General features: G+C 38.9%; 2 protein-coding genes across 13 annotated transcripts in view; one reads left to right on the forward strand and one right to left on the reverse strand.

Moving 5' to 3' along the window:
- Positions 1 to 8231, forward strand: part of LOC121933287 (protein adenylyltransferase SelO-like) — a 46721-nt gene extending 38490 nt beyond the window's left edge. For all 10 annotated transcript variants that reach the window (XM_042472787.1, XM_042472783.1, XM_042472790.1 and 7 more), the window contains 4 exons: positions 2725 to 2804; positions 4251 to 4294; positions 7791 to 7870; positions 8048 to 8231. In XM_042472787.1, coding sequence (XP_042328721.1) covers positions 2725 to 2804; positions 4251 to 4294; positions 7791 to 7870; positions 8048 to 8170 — 327 coding nt within the window. In that variant the 3' untranslated portion in view covers positions 8171 to 8231. The remainder of the gene's footprint in view (positions 1 to 2724; positions 2805 to 4250; positions 4295 to 7790; positions 7871 to 8047) is intronic.
- Positions 8232 to 9701: 1470 nt separating this feature from the next.
- The window catches only part of LOC121933286 (amyloid beta precursor protein binding family B member 1 interacting protein), a 72388-nt gene continuing 66120 nt past the window's right edge, over positions 9702 to 15969 (reverse strand). For all 3 annotated transcript variants that reach the window (XM_042472778.1, XM_042472779.1, XM_042472780.1), the window contains 3 exons: positions 15096 to 15207; positions 13166 to 13257; positions 9702 to 10744 (listed from right to left, as the gene is read on the reverse strand). In XM_042472778.1, coding sequence (XP_042328712.1) covers positions 10202 to 10744; positions 13166 to 13257; positions 15096 to 15207 — 747 coding nt within the window. In that variant the 3' untranslated portion in view covers positions 9702 to 10201. The remainder of the gene's footprint in view (positions 10745 to 13165; positions 13258 to 15095; positions 15208 to 15969) is intronic.

The following is a 15969-nucleotide window of genomic DNA, read 5'->3' on the forward strand; positions in this document are numbered from 1 at the left end:
TGATTCTACCCCCCCAGTATACTCTCTCTCCCCTCCTTCGTCAGCTGGTTGAGCTGGCATGAGTTTGCTTGTTTTTATTGTAATGTTTTTAATGTATTTTAATATGTTTGATTGTATGGATTGCTTGTTGTACACTGCCCTGATTTCTAGAAGGGCGGTATAGAAATAAAAATTTATTATTATTATTATTATTCTCAGAAAAGTCTTGGCTTTATAACAGAAAATTATGATTCCTTTAGGTTGAATCAGGCATCTTTTTGGAAGAGTTATCCTTAGATAGCTCAAATCCCTGCTCAGCTATAGATACCCACTGGGTGATCTTGGGCATGTCATACTCTCTTAGCTTCAGAGGAAGGCAATGGCAAACCACTTCTGAATAAATCTTGCCAAGAAAACCCCTTGATAGGTTCACCTTAGAGTTACCATAAGTCTGAAATGTCTTGAACCACAATCCTTACATAAAGGATGTTACATTTGAAGTTCCTGAGACATGTTGCCTTTGGGAATGTAAAGGAAATGTCAGTAATGAGTTATGCTTGATTCCTATATAGCCCTCACAAACAGAAGGAAAGTGAGTATTCAAAGAGGTCAGAGCTAGATCTTCAGTGACAAACAGCAAGAATCCAGGTGTGCTTGTTCAGATGAGAGACTGGGAGCATGTGGGTGTGTTTGCATTTGCAGACTAGGTATTTTGGGCAAGCAGTCGATTAACTCTTTCACTGCACTCAGAGACATAGCGGTGTTAGTCTGTATCAGTATACAAAGGGATCTTGTAATACATTTGAGACCTATGGCCTATTGACATTGCAGAATTATATGGTTCAGTCCTGTGAAATCCTGGGATTTGCAGTTCAGTTGAGGGAGGGGAATTCAAGATTCTTATCCAGAGGGCTCCAGTATCTTGCCTAACTATAGACCCAGGATTCCATAGAATTCCATTAACACTATAACGAAGCAGACTGATTCATTGAAAGCTTATGCTGCAAACATCTACAGTGTAATGGATCCTGAGAGAAAGACATTTGTAGCAGAAGGTTTCATGGACTCAGTCCGTTTCATCAGTTGCAGTAGATAAAGTAGACTGAGGGGCGAAACAGACAGTCAAAATAAACAGGTTTCCGGCTGGCTTCAAGGCAGGGCGTTCAGATGACGCACACCTCAAGGCCAGCCAGAAGCTGCTTCCAAGTCATGTTACAGTGAGAAAAGCCAGACTAAAAAGGAGCTGGATTTTTCTGCTTCTTCCCATAAAGTGCGCACCATTGCTCATATGTCTAAATGCTGCAATGCCAGAACGGTTTTAAAGAGGTGTTCAATCCAACCTCTAACCCTAATTGTGCAGAAAAACACCCCGTCGCAGGAGCACATTTAAAAGGGATGGACCTGCCATACCCTTTTAAATGGGGGTAGGGGATGGGGAAGCAATGCCCAAAAGAGAAACCATGACCTCTGTCATGGCGATAAGTAAAGCATACACAAACTAGACAGTCCAAGAGTGGGCATAGGGTAAAGGGGGGATGATTGTACCTTGCAGGCATCTGCATGGGCACACCTGTCATCCAATGCCCTGTACTGTTGGAGCGTTGCACATGAGACTGTTTGAAAATTCACAGGGACAGCCATCCAGTGAGATGACAGTTGCCAGCAGTTTGCTTCTACAACAGTGTGCAGGGATGGTGGGGGAAACAGTAAAAAAAATGCTGTGTCGTGCGGTCATGACATAATAATAATAGGATTTATTTATATGCCGTCCAATCACTGGGAATCTGGGTGGCTTACAACAGAGGGGAGAATACAAGGCAATAACAATAAACACGAATTAAGAAACAAATTTAACATGGCAATGAGTTAAACAATAACAATAAAATAAAAGCTGAAGCATGGATGGAGCCCAGGTGGGAGGAGGTTGAGCAAACAGTCTCTCAGCCCAGCATTCACTGGCAGATGGTGGAGAGGAGGAAAGGAGGGCCACTCCTCCTCAAGTACTGGAGCTGAGGCATGGATGGAGCCCAGGTGGGAGGAGGGCACACAAACATACGCAATCTAGCCACCTTGGGAGCCAGCAATGCAATTGGTGGGGACTCAGATCACTTTAGGAAAAGGCAGCTTCAAGCTGTTTTTTCCTGCCGGTCTATTTTGCCTCTGAGTCTGCAAAAGCTTGGGCTACAAACGTCTTTCTCTCAGTCTTGCTACAAGATCTCCTTCCATGCACTGTTTAAGTCCTGTCCCTGGATGCTTGGGCCATTAATGATAAACAGGGGTTAGGGGAATGCATCTGGAGCTTGAGGAATTGCAGATGGAACATGTTAATAAAGGAAAAGTTTTAACAGCTTATTTCCTGCATACTACTACTACTCTACAAGAAAACCATCCCCCTACCTCATGCCCCCTAGCATTCACCTTGCTTGTGTGGATGGTTAAAAGGATTGGGAATAGTTTCAATTTGTTGATGAATGTTTCACCTCAAGAGTACAGAGTTTTGGCCAGATGTGCCTTTCTTCTTTTTTCCTCATATGCCTATAGGGTGGATGCTGAAAAGTGGAGGAGAAGAACTGTGTGGCTGATAAAAGTATGCTTGTCTTCTGGCTCCTAGCCTTATAAAGACTGTGTATATACAGCTCATAATGCTGGAAACTTTGTGGGTGGCTTCATTATGGTGTCCGTGTATCATGAAGCAACGTGTGTATTATTACTATTATGTAACAGCATACAACTATTTCCATATAGGAATTTTGGGCTTTGCAGGATGTGGCTGAGCACGAGTTCTTTTCCCACTGGGTGAATCTGTATCTCTTGAGATTAAAAAGGTAAATAAATACAATTGTGTTAATTTATATTAAATATATGAACATACATGCATACACACAGACATGTCGAGAGAGATTAAGTATATATTGGGGAATAAGGCATTATATATTTTGAAAGGATTGGGCAGACATTTATATAATGGTTATAATATTTCTGGTTAAAATAAAATGAGCCATAAAGAGTGTGTATGTATGTGGGTATCAGGAGAACATAGGGCCCTCTTGATATAACATCAGTCCTATCAATCAGTGATAGATAATGAGATGATCTTTCAGTTGTGAGGATGATGGGAGTTACAGTACAGCAACATCTGAAGGGCCACAGTTTCCCCATACTTTCCTATGTAGTAGTAGTGTGGTTACATGAACACGAGAAACTTTTCACTGATTCCTTCTCAATAATAAAGTTTGTCCTTCTGTTTGTTCCCTCTGTTGCAATAATATAGAAATTCTACCAACACTAATACAAGAAATAGATAAAGCAAAAACAAGTAGACAAATATGTACAAATATGCTTATTTTGGTGGCTGCTGAATGAGCAAAAGCCCATTAGTGCAGAGTTCATAAAATATCTAAGGAGGCCATATTTCCTGTTCCATTGTGTTCCTAAAGTTCCCAGTATGGCTGGAAGAGACTACTCTGAAACGGGTTGTTTCACTAGTATTGACAAGACAGATCTATCGTTTGATTCCCGAGTTCTGCTGAGAAAACTATATATTCTGTATCCTATGCACAGCAAATCTATACAAAAATGTGTGTTATGATAGAAGTTTTTGTGGCAGTTAATAGAAATTTGTCAAGATGTACACTTTGAGCATTTGAAAACTAAGAGAGAGAGATACTTTTTCTTTGAGATGCCTTTCCAGAGGCAATGTGTGTTTATGTATGTAACAGTATCAAAAATGTTATTACTGTCTTTAAAATGTTTGGATGAAACAGCTTAGATCTCTGGACTAAAACCAGAGTGATTGTTGCATAACTCTAGTATGCATTCAAATTTAAGTTTGATTACTTTTCTTGGAAAATAAATATTAAGAGCAGGACCAACACCAAGTAGGTCTGTTAGAGGAACGTAACTCTGTTTCTCATCCAGTTTGCAGTGAAAGTTTTATCAAAATATTTAGAGGGGTTCTATTTCAGATGTGACAATGTTGGTTTAATAATTCTTAACTCATTAAGATCTTTCTAGTTTTATACTCTGGTTACTGAACCAAGATTAAAACATATTTTCTCTATTTAAATATAACATGACATGAGGTTTAAAACAAACTGAACTAGAAGCACCAAAGCCAGGGAGGCAGGGAAGGAGGGATGAACATAGGCTGTATATTCATTCTCTGTTTAATAAACCATGGTTTATCAGACCAAGATTGTTATGTCTAAACAAGTCCAGAGTAACAAATTGTATTTTTGGTTCTGTTCTGTTCTGTTTTTTATATAATGTAGGAATAAAGGTGACTCAGATTTTGAGCGAAGGAAAAGAATGACTGGTGAGTCAAGTTAAAAAAAACCTCTTAAATATTCAAAAGCATGCCCTTCATACATATCACTCTTTCTTTCCTATCATTTAAATTAAGATTGTGATATTAAGTTGGGCTTCCAAACACATGTACGTATGTACAAGAAAATAATTTCAACATATGGACAGTATAGCCTCTTTTCTTACCATCTACATTGTTGTAATTATTAATTGCAATCAAGTCAATGTCGACTTCCGGCAACCCTATGAATGAGAGATCTCAAAGTCACCCTGTTACCAGCAGCCATGCTATTAAAGGGCAACGTTGTTGTCCACTGCAATCAAGGTTTGGGCATCAACTAGGTTTGTCTTATGGACACTCTATGGATGAGAGACCTCCAGGACAACCTGCCATTAGTAGTCCTGCTCAAGTCCTGCAAACTCGAGACATGGCTTTCTTTAATGAGTCTATCCATCCATAAAGTGATCTCCCACACTTTCTACTGCCTTCTACCTTAACAAGCATTAATGTCTTTTCTAAAGAGCCATGTCTTCTCATAGCATATCTAAATTTGGATTATCAATTTGGTCACCTTGGCTTCGAGGGAGAGTTTCGAGTTTCATGTGGCAAACATATGCAGAGTTACCACCAGGCTGGAACCCAGGCATATCACGTTTATTATCACAGCTCTTTTCCCCTTAGAGCTACCTCTGCTGGGAAGCATGTGCCTTGCAAACCAGTCACTTTTTGAGTCTAGCGATTTCTTTCTTAATATTGCATGGAATCATTCTGAGATTGCTATTTTCACAAACAGCAACCTGCCACCAGTTGCGTCTACTGGACTTGGTGATTCACAGGTAGACACACAAAAACACACACATCTTTTAAAGACTATTGTACTGCTTGTCTACACCTCCTCTTACAGAAATGCTGGAAATTTGTCCAGCTAGGCAAATCAATTTGCAACGAATTTGTTATGCTGCTCCTGTTATTTTATTGATCCCTTTGGTCAAATGATTAGTGCAACTGATCCCATGGCCCAAGTCTTCAAAAAGGCAAATGTTATTCTATTTTACAGCTGCATGCTGGACCTTAAAAAAAGCTCATGGACCTTTAAGAACAGAGTACATCCAGACCAGGGGTGTTAAGTATATTTGAAAACTCAAAGCAAATAAAGGAAAGGGGATAGCTCAAGTATCAGGAAACTCCAATAATTACGGTAGAATCCTGTCTGAAGCCCAGCCCCAACAAGAATACAGATTGCAGCAGCTACATGAGCAACAGGGCTGTTTGATAGCTGACTTTTCCACCCACTCTCATGTGCAGTTTCTGGTGTGACAGCCAGTAGGAGGATCCCTGTTGTAATTCCCCATCATTTGAGATGGATTGTGGAAACATCAGTCAGCTGCATTCTGTTCAACAGAAGAACTGATCCCTGTTGCTCACTGCAGCTGTTGCTGTCTGGTAAGTGAGGATTGGGGGACTCAACACTCCTTACATATTCCCTAAATTAGTGAATATATAGAGATTGTGAATATGAACCAGTCACAAATGCATAATTCTAGGTTATGCATTTGTAACTGCTTTAGTGAATTCTGGCTTATATCTTCCACAGTAATTCTTTTAATACTCCTTTATATTTTCTAAAATTAGGTTGCTTAGAACAAAATAAACTTGTAGCCACAGGCATATGTATTTTAATGTCCATTATGAAGATAAATAGCAATGCAGAGAAATAGTGTGGATTTATTTTTGTACAGACCACCACTGCCCTCTGTGAAATATGGATAAGATTTAAGTATTGCTGTGGATTTAGCCTATAAACATTTTTGTTTGGTCTTTATAATTAGGTATTGAAATTGAAAGTCATACTTTTAATTAAAGAAGCAACCCTACAACTTGTTCCATTTTTGTAAACCAGGCACTTCAAAATTAAATTCTCAGTCTGTTTCCAAGAATGTCTGCTTATCTCACAGTTCAGTGTAAAAGTCTCTGTAGGTGAGCATTCCTTATTCTGGTGGATAGATAGCAGATTAGTGATCTGGCAATTTTGCTTTCAAATTCTGTTTATTATACCTAATCAGCTTAAGGCAGACATGAGAAATAAAAAAATTAGGTTCTTAAAAAATGTATTTCTACTCATATATTCCCATGCCCACACACACACACACACTGAGCACAGATACTAAGATGGTGCCAGCCTGTAAGAGTGGGGGCACATTCCACCAGTGGGCATTGCTACTGCCCAAAGTGAGGGGTGCCAATTTTGGTGTGTGCCCTCTGATTTATTCCCACTTTTTCACACACGCACCCTGTTCATATGCACAAGAAAAAAATTCACACCCCATTCTTCTATATGCAGACATACACACCTGCCCTATCTCATCCTTAACTGATTATAGTTCAGCTGGGAGTAGGGTTGCTTTTGTCTTGCGCAGTACCAATAGAAAGTGGAAAGGTGCTGCAACCAGTCTCCCTCTCTAAGGTAAAGTGGGTCAGATGGAGAACCAATGAGACAGAGGTTTTCTGTGCCTAACTTAAAGCTGTAATCCTGCCTCGATTTGCAGGGAGAGGCGGAAAATATAAATTATTATTATTATTATTATTATTATTATTATTATTAGTTTGAAATGTGTTTTAATAAATATACTGTACTATCTAGAGTCAGAGTTGTCAGAACCATAGCTCCAAGACCATGAAACAAGGATACCTGAGATATGGCATGCATATTTAAGAGCTCTGGGATTGTTTTTTTTTTTTTAATTAATTGAATGTTGTTAGTGCATAGAACCTGAAATACCTTCTTCAGTCACTTATGCTGCCTGTATGCCATAATAAATTCATTCATTCATTCATTCTTCAGTCACTAGGTAATAGGCTTTGCTAACTGGCACATAGGTTTGCAGTTTATACTGTTTGAAGCTGGGATTGGGGAGTAACCAGACAGAGAATTATAATCTTTCCACTACTGTGGAATATGCCCCTCACTGACATGGGAGTGGACAAATCCTTCAGTTGGAGTGGGTAGGCGTATAGTAGAATACCATACAAGTCGTGATGGGGATCTCAGAAACAGATCGCACAGGCACCATGTGTCCAATTCTGACAGCTATGTAACTTTTTTGGAGCCTTCAGCATATCAAACAGGGCTATTCCAACGTATATAAAGTGATTTAAGAATACTATACAGTAGCCAGAAATAGAGTTAGGGGATGAAAGGGGCCAGTAATAAATTGCTCACCTTTTTAAAAAAATCAGGTTCAGAAAAATTGGGACAATACTATTCTCCTCCATTGTAGTAAGTATGAGACATATTTTTTGTTCCAGTATAAGGAACTTAGTACTTAATTCCTAGGCACTCTTACAATGGAAAACTGGTATTAAGCTTGCATCTTCCAGCCCTTTGAAATTTTTAATTACTTTCTTTTATCAGTACCAGAGGATGTGAAATTCAGTACAATAAATCTCTTGTGAAAAGCCTTGGCTAATTTTTATATGGCAACTGCGATTTTCTGTTTGGTTTCAGGTATTAATCCTAGGTATGTGCTCCGAAATTGGATGGCAGAGTCAGCTGCTCAAAAAGCTGAGAAGAATGATTTTTCTGAGGTAAAGTAATCATGTCTTTTATGCTTGAGAGATCTAAAGGCACATTAATGGGAGATTCGTCAAGCATAGACTAAAGAAACAGAATAGTTTAACTGTTTAAAATGTAGCCTACATAAGAAAGTAAAACCAGCTTTGTTTTGTAGCTTTGCCATAATAATAGCATTATTTTATTTTCAGGTCCGCCTCTTGCAACAGATTTTGCAGTTCCCCTTTCAGGCACAAACAGTGGCTGAGAGAGCTGGTTATGCACAACGTCCCCCTGCTTGGGCCCAAGAGGTTAAAATCAGCTGTTCATCTTGATGAAAATGATTTGTAATCAAGATTAAATAAAAAAGTACAGGCTTTGAATAATGCAAAAGGACACACAACTAACATATCTATCAATTCTGTACTGTCATTCAGTGGCTCCACTCTTTTCCTTTCAAAAAGATTGTGTGTGTACAGTACAAATCCTGTATCCGTGGGGGATAAGTTCCTGGACTTACCATGAAAACACAAAATCATGGATAATAGCAAAACCTATTGAAATGAATGACTTCAGGTGGAAGTTGACCATAGAATTGTGTTAGAGGATTTAAAGATTCCTAGCAAGAATTTTTTTTCCAGACGCAGGTAAGTGAAAACCCATAGGTACTGATCCCACAGAAATGGGGGCCATACTGTTCTGGCTGCCTTAGCAGCCTTCTGTAACCCAGTGCTTTCTAGACATTTTGGAATATAGTTCTTGTAAGGCTGGCAGCATGGTGAGTAGTCAAGAATAATGGGAATTGATATCCAATGAGGGCACGTTAGAGAAGTCTGGTGTATAACATGATCTGGCTACTGCACGTGCCCTGCAAAATTGACAATTTCTATTCCTTTTGAATTACTATTGTTTACAATAAGTCTTGGAGGAGGGAGGTACAACAAGCCCTTGGTAGCCATGGGGGATTGGTTCCAGAATCCCTTGCAGATACTGAAAACCGTGGATGCTCAACTCGGTATTTAACATTTAAAATGACCTGGGTGACAAGGTCCAAGAAGGCATTCTTCCTGTACTGTTTCCCACTGTCAGAATTTAAACCCTTTCCTGACTCTTGTTTTCCATCTTCTCAAACTTCCTATCACAAAGCCTCTGCCAATCCATCTCAGGAGGGACAGCAGAACAAATGGGCAAAAGAGGTGTAATAGCAGGAAAGATGTTTAAATTCTGTCAGAGGCTTCCTTGTGAGAAAGTGGGAAATGAAGTGAAGAAGTTTAGGTTCTGACTGTCACTTTGTGGTGAGATTGATTTCTATGGATTAGATTGTAAGCCTGAGGGCAGGGAACCGTCTGACTAAAAAATTGATGTACAGCGCTGTGTAAACTTACAGCGCTTTATAAATAAAGGTTAATAATAATAATAATAATATGGGGGAGGAAGGCATCGGCTTGCTCAGGTCTTGCCTTGGCTTGGCTATCTCAGGTTAAAAAATATTAATGCTTCTTCATTTCAATCTGTAGTTGCTCAAATCCGAGATATCAAACCCAGGGATACCGAGGGCTCACTGTATATGGATCAACAGCACAGGACTACATGTGGATATTTACACTATGCTGGGGGGATATTAGATTGAGGCTAACATCTGTGAAAGTAAATAAAAAGTCCCCAAGGAGTACAGCCACTCTTCCTAAAGATTGCCTCAAAATGTGTTATGTGCTATATTTAAAAAACAAAACAAGTGATTACTTATTAATTTTGACACTGGTGGGAAAACACAGAAGAGGATTTTATTCATGGAGGTGAATACTTCAAAAAGAAGAGTGAAGAACTTAGCTGTATTATAAATGACAATTACTTAAAACACTCAGATATAATACTTCAAACATTTTTATGAGTTAGTTGAAACAATTTCTAAGTTGTTACATGGCAGAGGAAGAACGGGGATTGATTTCCAGAAACTTTAGCCTTACCATTAAACCAGATATTACTGGAAATATTCACACTGGTTGAGAGTTCCTCATTTCAAAATAAGAAATCAGGTGTGATACATTATGATCAAGCCATAGTGTTGGGCAGTATTTTCCACTATTTATTCAAATATGGGAAACAAAAGGGTACATCCGGACTTATATCCCTGTGGAATCTGCCAGCAGACTTCCCATGCTTATACTTTGCTCTGTGGCATTGAGCCTGGAACACTGGAAGACCATGTTTCAAACAGTCCTTGGCAAAGGGCCCTATCTTACCTCAGGCTGCACTGAAATGACATTCTCTACCACGTACCCTTTACACCACCAGGAAGTGCTCAAGACAAGTTCTCCAGAGCATCCTCTCTATGACCTCACACCCAAGTATTTAAACTATTTGCTTCATGATGTTTCATTCCTTTTCTTTTCTAATGCCTTCATTAGATCAGACATGAAATCTCCTCCTTGTCCAACTTCATCTCCCCTTGGCAGTGTTCCACTTTGTTTTGGCCTTCCTGTCTGCCCATCATTTTCTTCTTGCCTTCGAGGGGGAGGGGGAGGCTTTTTTCTGACTGGTGGAGGCATACCAGGGGCAGAGAATGAGGGAGGAGGTGGTGGCAGTACCTCTGGAGTGCCAGCAGCAAAGGACGGTGGAGGAGGAGGAATAAAATCAGGAGGAGCTTCGTAGCATTCAGGTGGAGGTGGTGGAGGCAGATCAGGGGGTGGTGGCATCAATTCAGGCGGTGGTGGAAATTCTGGATCAGAAATCAGAAGGGTTGTATTTTTCCTCTCAATATCAGTAGGTACATGCAATGAAGACGTCACTGCAGAAGATCGTCTTTGAGGAGGCGGTGGTGGATGTAACCCACCAGGTTTACGTTGTCTGAACGGTGGCATTGTAGGTGATGACTGCTTGGCATCTGTGACACTGTCAGGTTTCTTAACCTTTTAACAAAAGGAAACAATAAGTCCAAAAATGTTAAGGTAAATTTTAAGGATACTACAAATACTGCAGGTATTATTGCTTTATGATACCACATTGACAGTGGGAATACATAGCTAGGAGGTTCTCATTTGTACATCATCTAACTCTCTTATGGACAAATTGAATACATTTTCAAAATCTTCTATTATTGGTTCTGACTTTAAAAAACAAACAGCCTCATTCCTCCCACTAACACTTACTTTAGGATTTGTCCTATGTTCACTTAGAAACACGAAGCTAAATCAGATTGTCACAATTTTCTGATTCCCATTTAACTTAGAGCAGTGGTTTCCAACCTTCCTGATGCTGCAACCCTTTAATACAGTTCCTCATGTTGTGGTGACCCAAACCATGAAATTATTTTCATTGCTACTTCATGACTGTAACTAAAATAGGTGTTTTCCAATGGTCTTAGGCGACCCCCATGAAAGGGTAATTCGACCCCCAAAGGGGTCCCGACCCACAGGTTGGGAATCACTGACTTAGAGAAACTTGGAATGTATGACTTGTAATTTGAATTTTTTGTCCATGTTTTTCATGCCAGGCCTTTGAAACAACATAGCTGTCAAGAGAACCTATGACAGTAACTGATGTATAAAAAGAAAGTTAGTGCTGTCTCCAGTCCAGCATTTAATTGCCAATTTTGGTTTGTTGCTCAGCTACATTTGTGAGTTTTGGCTTGCTCTTTCACTCTTATAGTACTTAATGTTAGTTTCTTTCTGATAAACATTATTTATTTTAAAACATACCACGTTCTTCTGAAAGAAAGTGCATTTGCTTAATTTTGGGGGATCCCCTGCATCAGAGGTCACCACACTCACCTAGTCTGTGCATAGTGTTTTAAAGCAGTGGGGAGGATGGTTGGGAAAGTCCATACACCTTGAATTTTATGCATCTAAATTTGGACTCGGAGCATTTAATAACTGTAAATTCTCTCAGTCTGCAGTTCTATGGTCTGCCTGCATTTTGCTAAGTTCAAGAGCAAATATATATATATATTCCTGCTTTTTGTCCCAATCACAGCCACTTTCTCCTCCACATTCTTATATGGAGAACTATAAGATTCCTGGAACTTACTAAGTTTTACTCAAAAACAATATACAAACAGAAGAGGGATATGATGTTTGATCTCTTCTAATGCATCCACCACAAAATAAATGAAAATGGTGGGTAGGCTAGCAGTTCATTAAGTACATGATGCCACTGGCATAATATTATGAAAGTCTGCATTCACCATGTATCACTAGACCATATTGTTAAGATGAAGAGAGTCCAAGAGGCAATATAATATACACAGTTCCCTTTCATTCTGCAGGTGGCAGCTGGTGGTTGTTAAAAGTTACTATGCAAATATATTCTCAGTTGATTCCTGACCACTTCCTGCTTTTGCTTGTATTCATCTATAGAACTGTTTCAGGATTGACTGAAAGCTTCACTCATACTGAGCAGACATACATATAAATAGGATAAAATCTAAGTACAATACATTCATTCCACAAATGTAGCAAGATGTAATATAATCACACAGTCAAATTATTCAAAGAATAAACCTTAGGATGCTACCAAATGGACTTTGCGTATAAACTTGTAGATCCTTATGTGTTTATACATACTTTGACAAAGATTGGCAGGGAGCAAGCTATTTAGGCTAGCCTTGTACCAAAACAAAAGTTTTTTGAGTTAGATGATACAAGAACATCATAAAAGGTGATAGTCACACTTTTTTTTTTGCAATTTCTGGTGGTATAGGGTTGTTTAGGGTTGAACCCTCCTAGTCCCTTATTTATGTGTATAACTATTTTTTTGCAAAATGGAGAAACTTTCCAAGGTGACACAGCTAAACACCAAGAAATATGTTTGGCAACCTAGGTTTTCAGTTAATTGTATGTTTTCCCATAAGGAACACATGATTGCCACTAGTTTCCATCCACCCCAATATTGTCAAAATCAAGATAGGGTCCTGCAAAGATCATAAAACCCAGATAGGCTTGTATGAGAGAATACCGTCTTTTGGATAACCTATTCCCAAGTCTTACAAAACTTTATAGGCCTTAATCACTTTATGGATTGTGCCTGGAAACAAACCAATAGGCAGTGAAGCTATGGTAACAAGAGGGTCACATACTCCCTGTAATCACACCTAGTCAACTGCCCAGCCACAGCATTTTGGACCAGCTTAAGTTTCCAAACATTTTTCAAAGGCAGCATTTTTCAAATTTCACAGTAGTCCAAATGGAAGGCAGCTAAGGCATATGCCACTGTGGCCTAATTACACTACAAATACACTGCAGCATTCTAGTACAGCCAGATCTACCTTCTTCCAACCTCAGCTGTAATAAGATCTGAGAAAGAATTACATTCTTAATACATTTTATTTGTACCTTTGGTATTTCAGCAGCTTTCCCATTTGCTGAAGAGGCTGCCATAGTTGGAGTTATGTTTTGGGGCACCTGTCCATTTGCCTGAATGCTACCTATAATGATGCAATAAAAAGAAGAAGAAAAAACAGGTTTTCTTATGCATTACAGAACTAATTCCAATTCAAGTTAGCAAAGATATAAAAAGTATATACAGTGGGTCCTCCACATTCACTGGGGTTATGGGCATAGGACTGTGAAAATTGGAAAAACTGCAAATAAAAAAACGTTTTTTTTAACCTGAGGTAACACCTCTCTAGGAATCTCTAGGTACTCCAATGAAACAATATAGTTAATATCTGGCAGAAACTGACCACAGAATCATGTTGGAGGACCTACAAATGCCTAGAGAAGTGTTTTGTATAGGAATCGCTAGGTCCTCCAGTATAACTCTATTGTCACCTTCTGGCAGAGTCTCACTAGAAGACCTAGAGATTCCTACAGAGAAATTATTAATCAAATCCGTGAGTAATCAAATCCAGAAAAGTCAAAGCTGCAAATGTGGAGGTTGACTGTACTATAGCTACTTATAATACTTACAATTATAATATGGTAATCTTTGGGCCCAAACAGACAGGCCAAAATAAAGCTGCTTCGGGCCGCTTTGGAGGTATGCTTTTTAAATTATACATACATCTTAAAAGACCAGAAGCTTCACCAAAGCTGCGCTCCAGTCCTTAGAACTGGAGCATAGTTTTGGCGTGGCTTCCGGCTTCATAGGATGCATGTGTCATACAAACAGCATACCTCCAAAGCGGCCCGAAGCAGCTTTATTTTAGTCTGTCTGTTCAGGCCCTTTGTATGTTATTAAGTACTCAGAACAGTTCTGTAAATTGTTTAGATTTTCCTAAGGAGCTTTAAATAAGATGTTAACGAGACATGCTCTTGTGGAACACAGCTGGAACAGGTTGGGAAGATTTCACTTCTTCCTTTATCATTTGGACTTGCAACTATAGTGACTGTATATACTCGACTATTAGTCAACCTCATGTATAGGTCAAGGGCAGGATTTGGGTCCAAAATTATGGATTTTGGCATGATCCATGGATAAGTTGAGGGTAAAACTTGGAGGCTTCTTCAGTGTGTGTGTGTGTGTGTGTGCACAGCAAGATGCTTTTTGCTTCAGCGTTTCAGCTTTGGTTTCACCCTTGACTTCCTAGACAGCAGCAGACAGCATGGGCTCAAGAGAAAAAGAAACTCTCTCTCCATGGGGAGTTGCTATCACATTACCATACTGACCCATAAATAAGTCGACCTGGGTTTTTGGGGTCAATTTTTTGACATAAATTTTTAGACTTATAGATGGTAATTTAGCAAGACAGATTCAGCAATTCTAGCTTGGAACTAACTATGGTTCATTAACCAGAGTTTGTTAGTCCAGCAGTTAAGCAAAAGTGTCAGTGAAGGTTTTCAAGCTTCTTCTCTACAGAAACAGAGCAGGAAAGGGGAATGCACATGCACAAAGACTTGCTTATATTATGCTAAATAAAGTTTCAGTTGGTGATGTGCACATGCAGCCATTTGCTATGTCTTGTGGCATATCTGGAGTTTCCCAATGTGCAAACACCTCATTTTAAAGTAATCCATGCTATGCAGCAGTTCCCTTTTGAAATGAAAGAAGGGTTTAAAAAGGAATTTATGATGTTTACAAGGAGTTGTTCTGATGTAAAATGGAGGCATGGTAGATTAAGAAATCACAGGAAATACATCCAAGGGCATGTATATGCCTAAAATATTTCTTTATATCCTGGCTGAAACACCCAACCAGTAATGGACAAAAAAAATCATATTAAAGGCAACCAGGAGTGCTGCTGATATAGACATATGGTTCAGAATCTATATAGGATATTCTTCAACATATCAAATATATACATAGTTTAACATGCACTAGTACCTTTTAAAGATGATCCCATAGACGATTCAGCATTTCCGGGCTTTGCCAGTCGAGCAGCCAAGCCAGTCTTCTGCACTGCACAAATATAGTTGTCATACAGTGTCTTGCCATACTGGGAGGAAAAACATTTTTAAAAAATCTGCATCATGAAAATGACCAGTCTTTCACCTTAAAGTAATAAAAATAATTTTCCTGCTATACATTTAGGACAATCAATATGTTTTTATGTTTTAAATGTATTTTAAAATGTGTTTTGAACTGTTTATATCTTTGTGTTTTTAACATGACTGGTATTTGTTTTTTAACTTTTTAAATACATTTTAGCTCAACTTTTATTTTAAATTCTGTTAAGCTCCATGGAGTTCCTTAGTTGGAGAAAGGCAGGTTATGAATGTAATGAATGAATAAAGATATGAAACCAAACCTGCCCTAAAGGATCTAAGAAACCTGGCTACACAGAAAGGTCATGTTTTCAACTATTCTGGAGGAGAACAAATGTGTGGGTGTTTAAAACCTAACTCATCTGTAAAGTCATAATGATTTGTGCCGTTCAAGATTTTCTTGTAACCCATTACATTAAGCATTTGATAGAGGTCTATTGAAACCAATTTCAACCAACTTTACATCAGCTTAAATGCAAGTACACTGGATGAACTCACTTGTAGATCTAGCCAAACCTTATCTGAAATGACAGAAAAGTGAAGTCAATTTCAGCCAGTAACTTTCCTGTATCCAGAACTTTTAGTTCATAATGAGGGGATAAGAGAAGGAGAGTGATTCAGAAAAACAGTGAGGCCATAGTAGTAGGTTCAAATATGTTGTAATTAACTGTGGCAAACTCAGTGTTATTCAGTCACACCATGTCTAGGCTGCC

This window comes from Sceloporus undulatus, chromosome 6, assembly GCF_019175285.1.
Source record: "Sceloporus undulatus isolate JIND9_A2432 ecotype Alabama chromosome 6, SceUnd_v1.1, whole genome shotgun sequence".
NCBI classification, from domain to species: domain Eukaryota; kingdom Metazoa; phylum Chordata; class Lepidosauria; order Squamata; family Phrynosomatidae; genus Sceloporus; species Sceloporus undulatus.